A 19,930-nucleotide genomic window follows, 5' to 3' on the forward strand; every position below is an offset into this window, starting at 1 on the left:
TGTGCGCTAGGCAGGCACCACAGTCATCAGAGCGCCGAAGCTCTCGAAAGTTGCTGACTGTATTATTGGTCTTGGCCTGCAGGCGTCTGATGTTGAGGTGACTCCCATCAAGGCGGAATTGTAGTTGTGTACTATCATCCGCCTCGAGAGATTTGCGGGAGAGGAGAGCGGCCGCCACCAGAAACAGGTTGAATGTGACTGGGGCCAGTACACATCCCTCTTATCACCCTCTACTTTCACAGCGAAGGAGGCAGACTGTAGTCCACCTACGAGTACACGTGCCTGCATGACGTCATGACACTGTGTGAGAATGTTGATGCATTGGGTTGGAACACCAAATTTCTTGAGCGCATTATCCAGAGGATTTCTCAGTCATCAGTGTCAAAGGCTTTGATAAGTTTCGATTTAAAGCTTTCGTGACTGCAGGGATTCATCTTCTTGGTTCTTTCGGTAAAGTCACGTAGAAGGGAAATAATAAAATAATAAAAATAAAACATAATAAAATAATTCTCACGACGTTTCGGCCACAACGCAAGCAGCCGTCCTCAGGTGAAGACCAGGTCTGTCGGGGAGACAGCGTCTGACGGCAACGTAGAGAGGTCTTTTTTCTGCTCTCTGCACTTCGCCTGTATTTTTTTGCAAGTAAAATCATGTCAGAGGTGCTTCGGCCTTTCCTGCAGCCACGCGCTGTGTTTCTGTAAGAACGTTTTCTGAGTTGTGGGTTGTGAGGCGAAAGAACACGACTCACGCCTAACAGCAACAGAGACACGTGATAGGCCGCGGCTGTTTCTGCAACCAGATTTGTGTCCTTTCCTCTTGTAGGTGGTGACTGTGCTGATATCCTTCTACTCTTGAGGTTACTGCCTCATTGAGTCAGATTTTGTTAAAATGATCATTAGGCGACGGGATGTGATGCACGATGGGTCACGTGGTCAGTGCCCCGTGTGGGTGTCGTTATCAGCATCACGACCATGATCACGATTCTGTGACAGGTGGAGAAAGTTAGAACGCCTCCGACTCAGGGGCCACATTAGAACGTAACGAGAGGCTTCGTGAGGGCTTTGAGATATTAACTACCTGGCCTGGTATACAAGAGGTCGTGGGTTCGATCCCAGCCCTTACACCTGCTGTATAGTTGGAGTCTGTGTGTCTCTCTCTCCCCGTGGTCGCGTGGATTTTTCTCTGCGTGTTCCGGTTTTTCCCTCCACATTTAGCATCAACGTGTGTTCCGAGTGTGTGGCCACTGCTATCGATTTTCACGTGATAAGCCACTTCGGCGTGCTATCATTGGTGATTTTTGTTCTTATATTTGGTGGAATTGCGGACAGTATCCACATCAGATATTAGTACGTTAAATCGGCATAATCATTCTGTTCACTGCAGCTTAAAGATTGTGTCCCTACCAGGCGTGCCCTGAAGTTAGGAGATGTCCATGTGCTCGGCATTTGAAGGCCTGAAGCGCAGTTCCTCGTCTCATAGTCGGTGGGCAGACGCAGTTCGTTTCTGTTTTGATCCGTCCTGTGGAGGCTTGGCTTTGATTCTTGTGGCAACTGAGAAGAGGGTTCAAGGGTCGCTGGCCCTTGACCCCAGGCAAACTTAAGCGGTGTGGTGGAGGTGTCACGCTATACATGGCCTGATCTGAAAGCATCTGAAGACTCATGACAGATCGTGATAAGGCAAGAGCCACTCGGTCAAGGGTGGGGTGACCAGCGATTTTGTTATACACCCGTTACCCGCAAGGTCGCTTCTCTAAAAGATAATTGTAGCTCAGTGGGACTTACCTGGCATACTTGGGAAGTCACCTGGCATGGGACAACCACTGAATGGGAGACGTAAAAAGCGAAGATCTCTTAAGGCGAAAGCAGTTAGTGGCAGCATTCACTAACATCTGGAGAAGCAAGCAAATCTTAAGCTACAAGACACAACACTGAGCATCTTAAAGAACAACATCGAGACTTGTACATTAAAAAAACACTGACAGAGATAAGATATTGGCACTCAAAATGTTTTCCAGCTGCTGCTGTGACCACTCCAGGACTCCCCGCACTGCGAGCTCAGTCGAGGCTCTGCTCGCTGCCGTGCCGAGTGAGTGGACATCCGCTATTGGTACCAGAGCAACGCGGCTGGTCGGGGTCTGTCTTGTAATTGATATCCCTCACGGCTGCGAGGTTTCGAGAGATCCAGCGGCTGAGGTACAGAATGTCTGAACAGGCGCAGTTGGCTGGAGAATGATAATCTAATACCTTGTATAGATTCATATATAGCAGTGCCTTATTCTTATATATTATATAGATTTATATTTAGCAGTGCCTTTTCTTATATCTTATTTAGATTTATATATAGCAGTGCCTTCTTCTGAAATCACAAATACATGTATATATAGCAGCCTTATTCTGGCAAAGACTTATATATAGCAGTGCCTGATTCTCATTCTGAATGCAGATTTATATATAACAACGCCTTATTCTTATATCATAAACAGGTTGTTGATGCTGCAGCTGATGGTGATGATAAAGGAGTCCTTGTCTCCAGTCCAAGTTGGTTTTCTTTCACCACCACGACCAAGCGAGAAGCCACGTGGCACTGACCTCAAAACAACAACACCGCGATCCCAGCTGACATCAGATGGTTGAATCAGGTTATCACCACCACCACCAACACTGCTGTCGCCCACAGCTCTATTACTGATGATCGCCATAAGTGAACCGCCAGTTCATTGGCACCCTGAACGGTCAGTTCACTAACGCACTGAACCCATCACAGGGTAACCAACGCTAGCAGTGCGTAGATAACGAAGGGAAGTGGTTACGCTATAGTTCAACGTATCGCTATGAATGCGCTCCGTGATTTCAATCAAGGAGATTGGCCGTCGATGAAATCAATTGATAGATCGATCCGCAAGCAGTTGCGTGTTTGACATTTATTCATTAACGTTCATCAGGCGACGGGAAGTGACGTGTCACGTGGTCAGTGCCAAGTGCCGTGTGTGGGTGTCGTTATCAGCATCACGACATCCTTCACGAATCTGTTATTGTGAATAAAGTCCACCGACTCACTGATAACTTAACGTGTAACCGCGAGTGACTAAATACATCTTCTTGGTTCTTTCGGTAAAGTCACGTAGAAGGTAAATAATAAAATATAAAAAATAAAACAAAATAATTCTCACGACGTTTCGGCCACAACGCAAGCAGCCGTCCTCAGATGAAGAACAGGTCTGTCGGAAAGACAGCGTCTGAATGGGCACCACCATGCTTGGGGAAGAGCGCCTCGTGCAGTCACGAAAGCTTTAAATTGAAATTTGACTATATACACTTGGGTAACTTTTGTGACTCTACGCGACGCTCCCTGTGTAGCTGGCTGGCTACACAGGAGCGACGCGTGGCAGTCACGGAGACAAGACTTCCAAGACTACAAGGTGCCCGTTCCAGGGCGATGAAGACGACCCGCTCCAAGATGACGACGGCAACGGCAGTCCCTTGGTTCTCCCACAACAGCAGCCCAGAGCCCTGTTCCACGCCGGCTTTTATCCCCCTAACGACCCTGCCACGCCCCTCTTCCCAAACACTCTCTCACCGCACCTGTCTCTGTCCGTCTCTGTCCTAATTACAATTTACGACCACTTAGGTCCCAAATTACCCTAACGTGACCCTGTCTGTTCCCGTCACGTTAATTAATAGCCATGGCTGCCGCCGAGCGAGCGAGCAACAAGCTTTTTTTTAAATCCTTTATATTAAGTTCGCTTGCTTGCGCGCTTACGACCGTGCAAATCTTTCAGTCGTTTTTAACCCACTTCCCGTGATCCAATCGAGCTGACATTTTGCACACAGACTCGTTGTGCGAGACAATTAATGTTCGCGAAAAAATGTTTCCAAAATTTTACACTGTTTAGGGAAAACAAATTAAATATTTAATTACCAATTGCTTAATGGTGGCAGACAATTATCTGACCCATAGGTGGCAGCCATCTCAAGCCAGAGGGCGAGAAGACTCTAGCCGCCACGCATATAAAGGATGTATAGTGAAAAACGTTGTTTTTACGGGTTTACTTGTTTAAATCCTTTATATCAAGTTCGCTTGCTTGCTTAGGACCGTGCAAATCTTTCGGTCGTTGTTTAACCCACTTCCCGTGATCCAATCGAGCTGACATTTTGCACACAGACTCGATGTGCGTGACAATTAATGTTCGTGAAAAAATTTTGCTAAATTTTACACTTTTTAGGACAAAAATATTATATTTAATTACCAATTGCTTAATGGTGCAATGCAATAATCTGACCCATAGGTGGCAGCCATCTCAAGCCAGAGGACGAGAGGACTCTAGCCGCCACGCATATAAAGGATTTATAGTGAAACACTTTGTTTTTACGGGTTATACTTGTTTCCTTCTTGGTTCTTTCGGTAAAGTCACGTAGAAGGGAAATAATAAAATAAACATAAAACATAATAAAATAATTCTCACGACGTTTCGGCCACAACGCAAGCAGCCGTCCTCAGGTGAAGAACAGGTCTGTCGGAAAGACAGTCTGAATGACACACCCCAGGCTTGGAGCGTCTATTTAAGCTGGGATGGAGGGGGGAGGGGGCCTTGACAAAAGAATTTGCATATCAAGATGAATTTTAGCATATTCATGGGAAATGCAGATATGGGATTAGTACTACTTGTGAAATGCGTAGGAAGTTTTGCGGGGGGTTTAAAGTCATATTATGCCCGTGCATTATGCAGGATTAGCAGCATCAAAGGCAGGGGATAGGGGTAGCATTAATAAAGGGAAGGAATGTGCAACAAGCTGTTTGTATGCCCCTCCCCCATCCTCACAAACTCACGACGCATCACCCGGCGTCTGCTTAACACAAAGAATGTATCAAGGAAACAATCCACCAACACATACATAAACACATACCCGGACTGATAATAAGAAGACCAATTATAAGAGTGCATAAACCATTAGCTGATCATGAAGACATTGGTGCTCATTGAGTGATATGAATCCGGTCGTTTATAAGTACAGTACATCGGCCGTTGCCGATCATTGCTACAACTCGGCGGGCTCTCATGAAATTGTCTTTTCCGAGACCAAGGTTCTCTGCAAACCTCCCGGCTACCATCAAAGGTTTGTACACGAAGCCATACAAATATACAAACACAGACATAATTTCAACCGTGATGAGGGGTACAAACTTAGTAATCATTGGAAAGATGTTATCAACCACGCAAAAAAGACTTAATTACACTTTTTTGGACCATCTTATCTGACAGGCACTATCTTACTTTACTTTACCGAGTGTTAACATCCCCAGTGTTTAACAGTACTCTCTTCATTGTTCAGCCAGAATTGGTATAAACATGGACATTTTCGTTCTTTTTTTCTATCATGTGTATCAGGCCTCCCCCTCTCTGTCTAATGCGTTGGCGTTGTGCAACACCAACAGCACCCATGCCATCGTGCATTCTTTGGCCCCGCCCCTCCTCCCCCTCCCGTTGCGTTGTGCAAAACCAACAGCGTCCACGCCGACGTGCAGTGTAGTGATGGGGGTTGAGATAGGATTAGGGGTAGGTGTAGTGATAGGGGTAGTGATGGTGATAGATGTAGTGATTGGAGTAGGGGTAGTTATAGGGGTTAGGTCTAGTGATAGGGGTAGGTGTAGTAATAGGGGATGGTGTAGAGATAGGGGATGGTGTAGTGGTAGTGATTGGGGTAGTTACTGTGATAGGGGTAGTAATGGTGTTCGGGGTGGTGATAAGCGTTGGAGTAGAGATAGGGATAGTGATAGGGAAAGTGATATGGGTAGAGGTAGTGATGGTGATAGCTGTAGTGATGGGGTTGAGGCAGGATTAGGGGTAGGCCTGCTCATAGTTGGGTGGCAGAGGTGGTGATGATGAAGATGCAGGTCTCGGAGACAAGAGGTGGGCGTTGTTCTAATGGAGGAGTGGAAGCTGCAGGTTGTTGTTGTTGTTGTTCTAGTCAGGCTGAGTGCTTTATGTGCAGAGTTATAGATCATTCCGCTCCACACCCCTGGGACTGTCAGTGCACGGACATCCTCTACTTGAGTGGCTGGGCCGCTCAGCACTCGGGCATCGTGGGTGAGGGTTGGTGGACCGTGAAGCCAGACGGCGTCAAGTGCTCTGGTACCAATAGCGGCCACGCTGTTGGTAACCGGCACAGGCAGCTCCACACTCTAAGCCCAGTGGCTCTTCTTAGTCTGGGGTGCAGCACGCACACCCTGGGGGTGCGAGACACCAACAGCGTCCACGCCGACGCGCATTCTTTTGCCCCCCCCCCTCCCCCTCCCGATGCGTTCCATTCATTGGCTACCACATTCTGATGAGCCCCCCCCCTCTCCTCCCCCTCAACTTGCCTTTTTAAGGGATTACATCTTGAATCATTGCCTCACTTGATGCAGCTAATCCGGCTGTGACGGTCCCACCTGATGACGGAGACTTGTGTTGCCTCCGAAACGTCGTGATTTTTATTTTTTATTTTTTTATTTTGATGTTTTACTTACGTGACTTAACCGAAAAAAAACCTAAGAATATGAATCTTTGCAGTCACGAAAGCTTAAAATCTAGAATTACAGTACATTAGTCGGTAATTTTCTTTTTAATTGCATACAAAATACCAATAGATTCATCGATGTAAACTAAACGTTTGAAACCTTCGTTACGAATCTACACGCTCACAGGGAGAATATTGTGTTCAACCTTTCTTTTGATCACAGAATCTTGCCCACGAATTAATTGAAGCCTTAGCCAAAAGATAAGCATCTGCGGAAGCAGGCATATTGCCGCACACCATTGTTCCAAGACATTTCGTTAATAATATAATCCTGCCGATGAATCTATTGACGTATACTTTTGCCTTCGGGATATAATTTTAAAAAATTGCCATTCGTATGAATGTCGTCGTTTAAGAACTTTTTCCTATCACCGTATATGCTCGCCTTACTTTGAGGAATTAATCAATTGTTCGGTTACCCAGTTTAACAACGTGATCATTGAGGGTTAAATGTACGGATCAATGAGAACATCCCCAGTGGTACTGTGTTGACAATTCCAAGCTTAAGAGTTCGCATATTCGAGTGTTATGTTTTTGTTTTGAATTTTAATTGCTTAACACAGAAGTATCTGAGTGGTGTCTTCCTGAGATCATGCATAATAATCTTAATTATAAGAACTGTATACATTAGCATAATGGAATAATTTCACATAACCAAATATGATCACATCCCTAATTAGCATAATTGATACGCATAATTGCACTAATTAGCATAATTTCCGATAATTACGCAATTTCCCAATCTTCATTTAAATTTAAATTTTTTTTATAAATGTTTCAAGACGCAACAACAGAGGTCCACCACCACCTTGGTGATGGCTACTCCGGCTGTCCACACGATGATCTTAGATGGAATACTCAGCCCAGCAACTCCTACAGGGGGCAGGAGGAGGGGAGGGGCAGGGGGGGAGAGAGAGGGGGCAGGGTAGCAGAGGGACAGGGGGGGTGGAGGGGGAGGAGGAGGGGGTGAAGCGAGGAACGGATAGAGAGGAGAAAGGGGGGAGGACGGAAAGGAGGGGGGGGAGAGTTAACATCTCGCCACCGCGGAAATCCAGAGGCTACCTGGGGGACCTTTGTGTCTCTGAGTTTGTCTACATTAGCAAGAACTTGCCCCTACAGCCCTACGAGAGGCTACCTGGGGTTACCTTTGTAATGGTGTACAATAGCCAGGACTTGCCCCTGCAGCCCTGCTAGAGGCTACTTGGGAGTACCATTGTCTGTGTGTCTAATCTACTCGCTATTGCTAACAGCACTTGTCCCTATAGCCCTACTAGAGGCTACCTGGGGTACCTTTGCCTTTGTGTCGAATCCACTACTCTCTACTACTAACAGCACTTACCACCTTACATCCCTGCTCGAGGCTACCTGGGGGTACCTTTGTCTCTGTGTCTACTCTATTCGCTACTACTAACAGCACTTGCCCTATTGACCAACTAGAGGCTATCTGGGGGACCTTTGTATGCGTCTCTGAGTGTGTGGGTATTCCGGCAAAAACAACTCCCTACGTCCTCTGTGCCGGACGGCAATGCTGTGGTGAGCATGGGGGAATGGCCAATCCCAAAATCGGCAATACCCCTCATGGCAATTATAGCCACCACAGCGGCTAATGGGGGCTCCGGACAGGTGCAAGATGCTGGTACCACCTCCACCTTCAATTCAAGTTCCACAAACACACGGGATAATATCTAGCTAAGCTTGTGCTGGAGGCCCCTGGGGGGACTGTTGTCCAAGATGTCTCCTGGCCAAACCCCATTTGACGGAGCCAGGAGACTGATCCCGGCACCCTCGGGGTTCCTCCAGAAACGACAAAAAAACACTGACGGTGGCCATGTAGAATGTTCGAACACTCACTGCGAAAGAGAGGTTGCCACTCCTCTGTCAGGAGCTGGACAAGTACTGCCTGGATCTATACAGCATTCAGAAAGTCCAGTCACCGTGAGGAGTGGCAGTCTTCTACTCACGACAGGAGACTGCCAAACAACTGGGAGTGGCTCTTCTTCTGAATAAAATAATCAGTGTGGTGTGGGACCATGGCAATGATGTGTGGGAAGCTGTAAGCCCCAGGCTACTGTGGACTTACCTCCCGATCAACAAGAGATGAGGAATGGTGGTAGTAGTTGCTTACGCCCCCAGCGGAGATGAACATCAGAGGAAGGATGCAGGCATGACTGATGAGTCAGATGCCATCTATGATCTCCTGTCCCAGGTGCTAGCTAAAATGGCCCCTCGGGATACAGTCATCCTGTTGGGTTATGTTAATGTTCGAGTGGCACCTGGGCTGGAGTGATTGGAAGGCATGTGCTAAATCATCTCAATAACAACAGTAGGGGGCTGATCTGGCATCAACACATCCACACAACATCATGGATGCACACCAGGTCCAAGCAAGAACATCTGCTGGACTATATAGTGACAGAACAGTGGATGCGGACCCATGTCCTTGACACTAGGTCCTACCGTGGAGCTGATATGCCCACTGACCATCGGCTTGTCAACTGTAAGATGCACCTGCAATTCTTCCACTCTGGTGGTGGGTGTCAATCTAGGACCCCATTCAAACCCTTAGTAGCATGGTCTCAGCTAGTTGATGAAAGTTAGAAACGAGAACTTAATCATTGCTTGCAGCTGGGGTTTGCATCATGCCCCCTCCTCCTGAAGCCAAGGGGTAATGGGCAAGGTTTAGGACTGTAGTTCATGCAGCTGCAATGGCTACTTAGGGTACATGGTCCAGACCTCCCTAGAGACCCTGGCTAATGGAGGAGGTGTTGCGGCTGGCTGAGAAAAAGCAACAGGCCCACACCTACTGTCTAAATCATCCCACGTCAGAGAATGAAGAATCTTGCCGCAGCCTTCGCTCAGAGGTTCGGAGAGCCATGCGACGCCGCAAGGATGAGTGGTGATCGTGGGTTGCTGAGGAGAAGAATTCTGCCTCAGTAACCCGTGATCATAAATCACTTTTTAACTCCATCAAAAAGTAACTTGCAGTACTACACCTATCACTATCCTTAAAGAACTGAACAGCGATCTGATCTCCGGCCACCAGGAACAAGGTTGGAGGTTTGCTGAACATTTTTTTGAGATCCTGGGGGAAAGGAAATCCTTCAGCCCAGAAAACATCATGGGACAAAGTGGGGATGACCCTGCTGAGCATGCTGTGTCTCAAATATTGGAAAAGTAGTCACCTCCTGTGAGTGTCTAGCTGAGGTGCAATCTTTTGAGGAAGTACGGAAGGCGATCTTTAGTCTGAAACCAGAAAGAGCGATGGGAAGAGATGATATCCCAAGCAAAATGCTGAGGGAATGTGGGGTTTGTGTGCAAACCACCCTGCATGACATCATAATAACAGCTTGGACCACTTGACGGGTTCCACAGGATTTTAATGATGCCCTGGTGGTCCCACTCGTTAATAAGGGGGACCACACAAGGTCCTGGCAAGGATTATTCAACAATCGCCTTGCCAGGTACGCTGACAGGCCTGCAGAGCTCCAATGTGGTTGTGGGCCAGGGTGGTCCTGTTCAGATGCCATGTTTTCTGTTCGTTTTCTACATTAGAGGTTTAGGGAATTCCAACAAGACCTACATCTCTGCTTTATTGACCTGGTCAAGGCCTATGATGCCATCAAAAGACCTGGGCTGTTGGTTGTTCTTCGTGCTTTTGGAGTCCCTAATTCTCTGCTCACAATCATTAAGGACCTTCATGATGGTGGGAAGGCCCGGTTCAAGCTATGTGCCTGGGAATTGGAGCCATTCCTTGTTCACCTTGGGGTGCACAACGTCTTTTCGAAAACGTAATTCGAGAAGCCTTCTAGGGCTGTTCTGGAGGAATCTCCATCTGGTACAAATGCAATGGGAAGCTGATCAATGCCCAGGTGCAGTCTAGAGATGGGTCCCTATTGGTCCACCATGTTACGTATGCCAATGATGTTTTGGTGATTGCTGTTCAGTCAGAGGAGTAGATAGAGGTGCTGCTGCTAGACCTGGAGCATGCCACTAAGGGGTGGGGTCTTGTCATCAGCCTCACAAAAAACTAAGCACCTGCCTGGGTATTTTGTACCATCAAAAACTCTACCACCTAAACTCCACATTAGTGATGGGCAGTTGTGAAGAGTGTGGAGAGTTTTACATACCTGGGCAGTGTGCTTATGACCAGCTTTGGTTTGACAGCAGAGGTCTCACTCCGAATTAGTCGAGCAGCAATATCTTTTCATCAGCTATGTAACGCTGCGTGGAAGCTACCTGGTCTGTCGCTTCACACGAAGCTTCAGGTCTTCTCGGCCACGGTCATGCCCTCCCTTCTCTACGCTTGCAAAACGTGGACTTGCCTAATAGAACATCTTCACCGGTTAGAAACGTTCAGGCTGTCCTGTCTACGATCCATCCCGGGTTTAACCAGGATGGATTGTGTGAGGAGCTCACAAAACCTTGAAATATCTCGATGAAGTCCTATCAGTGAGCTCCTCCGGCAGGCAAGGCTACGTCCTGATCGAGGCTACCTGGGAGTACCTTTGTCTCTGTCTTTCCTCTACTCGCTACTACTCACAGCACTTGCCGCTACATCCCTGCTAGAGGCTACCTGGGAGTACCTTTGTCTCTGTCTTTCCTCTACTCGCTACTACTCACAGCACTTGCCCCCTAACAGCCCTGGCCAGAAGCCCTTCACTCCAAGGCCCTGCACCTCCGTACCGATGGACTGCAGCGTGGCCACGACCCCTCCGTCCACGACCCCTCCTCCGTTGGCTGCCGCTTCCCGCGCCATGAGCCAGGCGGCCATGGAGCCGGCGGCGATCCCTTCGGCGGTGAAGCCCATGGCGCCTATTACCCAAGTGACCACAACAACTGCGCCCACTGGCTCACAACAACATCAAAAATGGGAACAACAGCAAAGATAACAACAGTGAGGAGGGAGGAGGCGAGCCGACAACATCGATGATGATAACAAAAACACCATCACACAAATGAACACGTGGATGTATGTTCTTAGGTTTTTTCGGTAAAGTCACCGTGTAGGTAAAAACATTAAAAAGTAAAATAAAATAAAAATCACGACGTTTCGGAGGCAACACAAGCTTCCGTCTTCAGGTGGAACCGTCACAGCCACGACAGCTGTATCAAGTGAATGAGAGATTGCAGGAGCTACCACTCCGTTTATATAATGGTTGGAGAAGGTGGTGGGGCAAGGGCCGCATACTTTTTATTAATATGGTAAGGTGAGGCTTAAGACTAAGAATAGACTGCATAACAAAAGACTGAGCTTTTGTTATGGAGAGGTGCGGTTTGTGACTCAACCTGTGACAGGGAAACCACCACTAAACATGGTAAAACTGTGATGGTTGTCTGTCAAATAAGATTGGCAAATAAGTGTAGTTAAATCGTTTTTGCATGGTTAATCACATCTTTCCAATGATTACTCAGTTTGTAACCGTCATCACGGTTGAAATTATGTCTGTGATGGATGTATGGCGTCGCAGCAGCATCACCATCACAGCATCACACACAGCCTCACTCACATCACCCACAGCATCACATACAGCCACACATAGCGTCACACAGCATCACACAGCCACACACAGCATTACACACAACCACACACTACACACAGCATCACACTGCATCACACCGCATCACCATCACACAGCATCACCATCACACACCGCATTACATACAGCATCACACCGCATCACCATCACACACAGCATCATCATCACACAACATTACACACAGCATCACCATCATACACAGCATCACGAACAGCATCACCATCACACAGCATTACACACAGCATCACCATCACACAGCATCACCATCATACACAGCATCACGAACAGCATCACCATCACACAGCATTACACACAGCATCACCATCACACAGCATCACGAACAATATCACCATCACACAGCATCATACAGCATCACCATCACACAGCATCACGAACAACATCACCATCACACAGCATCATACAGCATCACACCGCATCACCATCACACAGCATCACCATCACACACCGCATTACATACAGCATCACACCGCATCACCATCACACACAGCATCATCATCACACAACATTACACACAGCATCACCATCATACACAGCATCACGAACAGCATCACCATCACACAGCATTACACACAGCATCACCATCACACAGCATCACCATCATACACAGCATCACGAACAGCATCACCATCACACAGCATTACACACAGCATCACCATCACACAGCATCACGAACAATATCACCATCACACAGCATCATACAGCATCACCATCACACAGCATCACGAACAACATCACCATCACACAGCATCATACAGCATCATACAGCATCACCATCACACAGCATCACCATCACACAGCATCACGAACAACATCACCATCACACATCATCATACAGCATCACCATCACACAGCATCACGAACAACAACACCATCACACAGCATCACCATCACACAGCATCACCATCACACAGCATCACGAACAACATCACCATCACACAGCATCATACAGCATCACCATCACACAGCATCACGAACAACATCACCATCACACAGCATCATACAGCATCATACAGCATCACCATCACACAGCATCACCACCACACAGCATCACGAACAACATCACCATCACACAGCATCATACAGCATCACCATCATACAGCATCACGAACAACATCACCATCACACAGCATCACCATCACACAGCATCACCATCACACAGCATCACCATCACACAGCATCACGAACAACATCACCATCACACAGCATCATACAGCATCATACAGCATCACCATCACACAGCATCACCATCACACAGCATCACGAACAACATCACCATCACACAGCATCATACAGCATCACCATCATACAGCATCACCATCACACAGCATCACGAACAACATCACCATCACACAGCATCATACAGCATCACCATCACACAGCATCACCATCACACAGCATCACGAACAACATCACCATCACACAGCATCACACAGCATCACCATCACACACAGCATCACAGACGATCACCATCACACACCATCACACACAGCATCACAGACGATCACCATCACACACAGCATCACAGACGATCACCATCACACACAGCATCATACAGCATCACCATCACACACCGTCGTCACGTGGAGGCGTGGTGACGTCATCGCTTACCTCCTCCGAGTGCCAAGACGCCAACATAACACAAGATGGTCAACTCCTCCTCTGTGTGGGGGTGACACAGAGCGGTTAGTTCTACATACTCACACACATATATATACTACACTACACACTACATAAAAATAGGTTGTACCCATTCTGACAATACAACAGGAGGTGTTAAGATGTTAAAACAACAAACAGGAATTTTGCAATGAATCAAGTCTGCATTAACCACACACAGTACTTGTCTCAACCAGTGGTAGACCAGTGCTGTTCGCCTTTTGGCCTCGTCTGATCTAACACTGGTTGGCTCTAGAGAAAGCTGTCTCTGTTTGTGGACCAACCATTTTCAAAGACAATGCCAAATCTTCTTGGTTCTTTTGGTAAAGTCACGTAGAAGGGAAATAATAAAATAATAAAAATAAAACATAATAAAATAGAATTGTCACGACGTTTCGGCCACAACACAAGCAGCCGAAACGTCGTGAGAATTTTATTTTATTATGTTTATTTGTATTATTTAATTATTTCCCTTCTACGTTACTTTACCGAAAGAACCAAGAAGATTAATCCCTGCAGTCACGAAAGCTTTAAATCGACAATGCCACATATTACCAGAGCATGTTTTTTCTTCATGTCCAACACAAGTAATACTATACACTACTACACTACTATATACTACTACACACTGCACTACTATATACTATTACACTGATATATACTACACACTGCACTACTATATACTACTACACACTACACTACTATACACTACTAACCTATATGTAATGGGTTCAACTGAGTCGCAAAAGTAGACTTGGAGGCAACACATTTATTCAGTTCCAACACACGGGGTAACTTTCCCCCTTAACAGAATAACAACCTATGGTGGTGACCGCCAGGCTAACTACACTAGTTACTAAACTAGTCCTTCCTCTATTAAAATAGCCATACCAAGGGTAATCCCTATTGAAGTATGGTAGCCTGTATAGGCATGCATTTAAACAATGTCTGATTTGATTATTCGCTTCCACGCAACAATAAGTCGGTAGCTATCCGAACGGTTACAATTTTTTGTATTTCTTTCAATTTCTATAGATTCTACAATTAGTCTTGACCAGTAGTAACTAGTTTTGCACGTAACTTCAACATCAAAATCAATGGAGTGTCCTTGTGGGCACGCGTGTTCTGCTACTGCTGACAGTTGTATTTGGGAGTATTTAATATTTATTTGGTGTTCTTTTTGTCTCGTGCTGATCATTCGTCCTGTTTGCCCGACATAGCATTTGCCACAAGTACAATTAGTCCGGTACGTATCTTCTGTTGATAGCTTCGATAATGCATATTTTGTACCAGATATGAATTTCTGTATTTTATGTACCATGCCAAACCCGACACGGATGTTTTTTTTTTTTTCCAAACATCTGGTTAGTTTACCAGTTACTCTCGCAATGTACGGTATTTTTATCTCGATTTAAAGCTTTCGTGACTGCAGGGATTCATCTTCTTGGTTCTTTCGGTAAAGTCACGTAGAAGGGAAGTAATAAAATAATAAAAATAAAACATAATAAAATAAAATAATATAATATAAAATAATATAATAATATAAAATAATATAATATTTTATTTTATTATGTTTTATTTTTATTATTTTATTACTTCCCTTCTACGTGACCTTTACCGAAAGAACCAAGAAGGTATTTTCATCATTTTTATTACTTGGGCAGTTTCAATGTTCATGTTATTTGATTTGGTTTTGGCATTCCATGCCCTGTTGATTTGTGCATCATTGTAACCGTTCAATTGTAGTGCTTCTTTAACATGTTTTATTTCACTTCTCAGACTATCACCATCTGACACTTTCTTAGCCCGATGAACGAGAGTCTTGATGAGAGCAGATTTCTGGGCGGGATGATGGTGTGACTCTGCATTCAGATAGGCGTCAGTATGCGTTTTATCTCGGTAAACACTGCGTGTTATTTTAACATTACGACCCCGTCTGAGCAGAATATCCAAAAATGGTAGAGTTCTGTAAGCTTCCACTTCCATTGTGAACTGGATGGATGGGTTTTGCGAGGTGAGATGATTTAGAAATGCGTTCAGTGTAGCTCTTTAAACTCGCCAACACCATCAAGTGTGAAAGAACGGCTTGCTTGATCACCACTATGCTCAGCGACTGACAATTTCGCATCCATCTTGGAAACCAGTTCAGCGACCCACGAACTCAAAAAAATTGCCAACTGCACGGGTCGGTATTAGCACCAGCCCCATTTCATATTTACACCAGTGACATGCTGGCCACATTAAACCGCAAGTTAATTTATGCAGATGACCTAGCACTGGCCAGCCGGGCGACGACACTCAGCGCCACTCAAGACATCTTGAACACTGACCTGGAGAATTTGGAAGATGATTTCTACTCCTGGTGACGTAAGCCAAATATGACCAAGACAGTGTCCTCAGGATTCCATCTCAACAACGCAGACGCAAAAAGTACGCTGAAGATCGAGTTTTGTGGTAAAACCGTCACCCACGACCCACTCCCGAAATGCGTGGAGTGGTGCTGGATCACATTGAGCAGTTGGGCAACAAAATAAAAACCCGCACGAACATTATCCATAAACCGGCAGGAACTAGTTGTGGCTGTGATGCGCAAACACCATGGACTGCCACACTCGACCTCGTGCATTCGACGGGAGACTATTGCTCACCAGTGTGGGGAAGCAATGCTCGCACTCGAGTTATTCTTCTTCTTTAGTGCTGCCTAACGGCGTGTGCGACTTCACGATGATATTGGTCCCGGTCTAGCACGGCGTGTAGAGTTTGTGCTGCTGTTGTTAATTGTAGCCATGTTTTGATGTTACTGAGTGAGCCATGTCGTTTTTGGCCGTCCTGGTCGTTTTTTCCCTTCGATTTTTCCTTCCAGGATTTGCTTTAATAGCTGGTATTTGTGGTCGTTTCGGGCAATGTGGCCTAGGTAGTAACACTTCCTGCTAATGATGGTCTTCAGCAGTTGCCTGTCAGTGCCCATATCTTGCAGAACTTGTGTATTGGTGGTTTTGGCTGTCCATGGGATTTTCATCTCAGGTACACTGAAGTCAACGCTGACCCAGTGGATCCCGGTGTAACAGGCTAAAATAACCCCTTACCCGATTAAACCCGGGTGTAGTTTAGCCAGGCCAGAGTATACCCGGGGGGATAAAGTGTCCTAGGTTAAACATTACCCCCCGGGGGTTTAAACTAGACTGGGCCAGACCATACACCTCCAGGCCAGAATATTCCCCATGTGAAAGTACAAACGAACTTCAATCGATATCTAAAAAGCGTATCAATGGAAGTAAGAATCTCAATTTGATCAATTGAAGCATTTTTAGGGTTATGGTTAGGGATAGGGTTAGGGATAAGGATAAGGTTAGGGATAGGGTTAGGGTTATTATTATTAAAGTTTTTCTGGTTGAAGCAATCAAAGTCTATGTGTTTACAGTTTTAAATAAAATGTTGGAAAAATTTAGTAATTCATATATATATCGGTCAACACTATTACTATCATGGGGGTATGATTTGGCCTAGGCCATAATATACCCCAGAGTATTATCTAGCCTAGGCCGTTTTAACCCCGCGGGTATACTACGGTCTGGGGGTATACTACGGCCTGTTACACCGGTGCTCACCCCACGTCACTCCGCCGCAAATCTGTCGCGAAGCAGCGGCCATCAACGAGTACTAAAACATTCTCGTTAACCCGCCGCACCTTCCGATACATCGGGACATACACCCAGTGCTGCCTCTTCACCAAGAATCACGTCACCCATTCTGGATCTGAGCAGCCTCACTCCACGCCACAAATATAAATGAAGGCGAAAGATGGAAGCCAGTCTGGACTGTGGTCGACGTCAAAAATAAACGTCTCGTACAGGACCCTGCCTTCGAAACTTTCCCGTTGTTTCACCCTTTCATTCCGCCAATGGTCGATCATGAACTGATGCGGCCACCTGATGGACAAATGGTGCCATCAAATATTTGGTTGCCTGCGAGTGGAGCCACCAATGCCAAACGATGGATCACATTAGACAGGTGATGTCTTCACTCCTTTAAAGGAGGAGCAGGACAAGATCAACTCTGCATCTGATCAAACAAGTGAGTCGATAACTAATCTAAATTACATATTTAAGCTGCTGCTTCGCATCCATACGAAAAAGAAGACTACTAATTATACTACTGCACTACACACTAATATATATTTATTTATGCTATGCTACAAGAAATACTACTACTAAACTATACACTACTAAACTAATATATACTACTACACTACTATACACTACAACACACTACACTATGCACTACACTACTATCAACTACGGTGTACACTACACTTTACACAACTGTACATAACACTGTACATTACACCGTACACTATTATACTCTACTGTATACACTACACTGCACACAACTATACACTACAGTATACACTATACTCTAAACTACACACTACATTACTCTACTCTACACTATACACTATGGCATCACCATCACACAGCATCATCATCACACAGCATCACGCAGCGTCACAGCAGCGATCACGTGAAGGTGTGGTGACGTCATCGTTTACCTCCGACGCTGAAAATCCACCAGTTGGTCGATTTCTCCTCTGTGTGTGGGGGGGGGGGGGGGTCCACAGAGCAATTAGTTCTACATACTCACATATATATATACACTACACTATATACTACCATATACTATACTGCTATATATTACTACACACTACACTACTATATACTATGCTACTATATACTATACTACTAAATGTACTACTACACGACGATATACTACACAATATACTACTAAATATACTTATACACTACACACTACTAAACTATGATACGCTACTAAACTACGAAAAACTAATACACACTACACTACTATATTTGAAGTGGTAATGATGGAGACCCAGTCTTCACTGAAGGCAACACGTATTTTTATAATAATGACAGTACATGGTCCCTAACACGAAGGGCTAACGGCCCCTTCCACCTGATACCTGGGGAAGTCCAGCCTCCAGTCTATCGTGCTCTCTATCACTAGGACCACTCTATATCTCAGTCCTCTGGTTAGGAGCACTGGGCAGAGGTCGCAATCGGGTACCCGATACCCGTACCCTACCCGATACCCGGCTACCCATACCCGGCCGGGTACGGGTACGGGTACCCGTTTGCGACCCTGGTGCGGCCGGGTACGGGTAGGCCGTGAGTCACTGGTGAGTAACCGTTTGTCACTCATTTCGGGTAGGGTACGGGTACGGGTAGGGAACGGGTACCCGTACCCAGCCGGGTACAGGTACGGGTACCCATTTGCGACCCTGGTGCGGCCGGGTACAGGTACGGGTAAAGAATCAAAACCCGTTTGCGACCTCTGGCACTGGGGCAGGCTAGCCTAACCCGACCCAGCCAAGGTCCTCAGGTCCCGGCCACTGAACCACTCAGACGCGGCCCTTAGATGGACGACGGGTCCGGGGATTGCCAGGGTGCTTATTCTAAGCTGGCTCTTCGGGTCTTCAACTTGACGACGACAGCCCAACCCGTTCAGAGGTCCGGCTTATATACGGTGGCCAGAGTCAAGTTCAAGTTCATTTATTAGTTATAGCCCTGTGAGCCATTCGGCTCTTGAATCGGGTGCAACCGCAACCGCAACAAACAAAAACATGAACAATAAAACATCTTAAAGTGAATATGTGACTAAGTGCAAACAGAAAATCCAAGAAAAGACAGCAAAATATTGCAGAAAAAACACCGTACACCAACGCTGTGTGTAAAAATCCCAGTGGGATGCAAGTCAAACAACAACAACAACAACAACCACAAGACAACTTAGATTAAGGCCATCAGTCTAACTCTGTACTACAACAACACAAACATGGCCAAACCAACACACCCTTCGAAATCACCAAAATAAAGCCATGAAAGCAATGAAAAAGCAATCATAGGAACTGTGACAGAATTTTCACAATAAATGGCATAAACGACCCTGGCCACGCCTACTCTCTAGAACCTTCTTGAGGGACCTGGACTATTGCGTAATCCCCCAACCCCCATTGGGGGCCTGGGGTGTGTTCTTCCGGTTCCTAACCGCCCTCTGGGTTCCCGCGCTTAACGGCGTTGCCTGGCACAGGCCGGACTTGCTGTTGCCCTCTGTTGGCCCATGGCTGGCGCAACACCAGGGCAG

At 46.1% G+C, this 19,930-nt stretch overlaps 1 protein-coding gene across 1 annotated transcript in view; it reads right to left on the reverse strand.

Moving 5' to 3' along the window:
* Positions 1-6,361: 6,361 nt before the first annotated feature.
* The window catches only part of LOC133339359 (interferon alpha-inducible protein 27-like protein 2A), a gene marked incomplete at its 5' end in the record, with an annotated part of 30,189 nt that continues 16,620 nt past the window's right edge, over positions 6,362-19,930 (reverse strand). Inside the window, 4 exons of the mRNA XM_061547492.1 lie at positions 6,362-7,430; positions 11,241-11,402; positions 13,724-13,774; positions 18,321-18,359. Of these exons, the coding sequence (XP_061403476.1) occupies positions 7,324-7,430; positions 11,241-11,402; positions 13,724-13,774; positions 18,321-18,359 (359 nt within the window). The remainder of the gene's footprint in view (positions 7,431-11,240; positions 11,403-13,723; positions 13,775-18,320; positions 18,360-19,930) is intronic.

This window comes from Lethenteron reissneri, unplaced genomic scaffold, assembly GCF_015708825.2.
Source record: "Lethenteron reissneri isolate LAM-NWPU_2019-01 unplaced genomic scaffold, ASM1570882v1 scaffold_1846, whole genome shotgun sequence".
NCBI lineage: Eukaryota > Metazoa > Chordata > Hyperoartia > Petromyzontiformes > Petromyzontidae > Lethenteron > Lethenteron reissneri.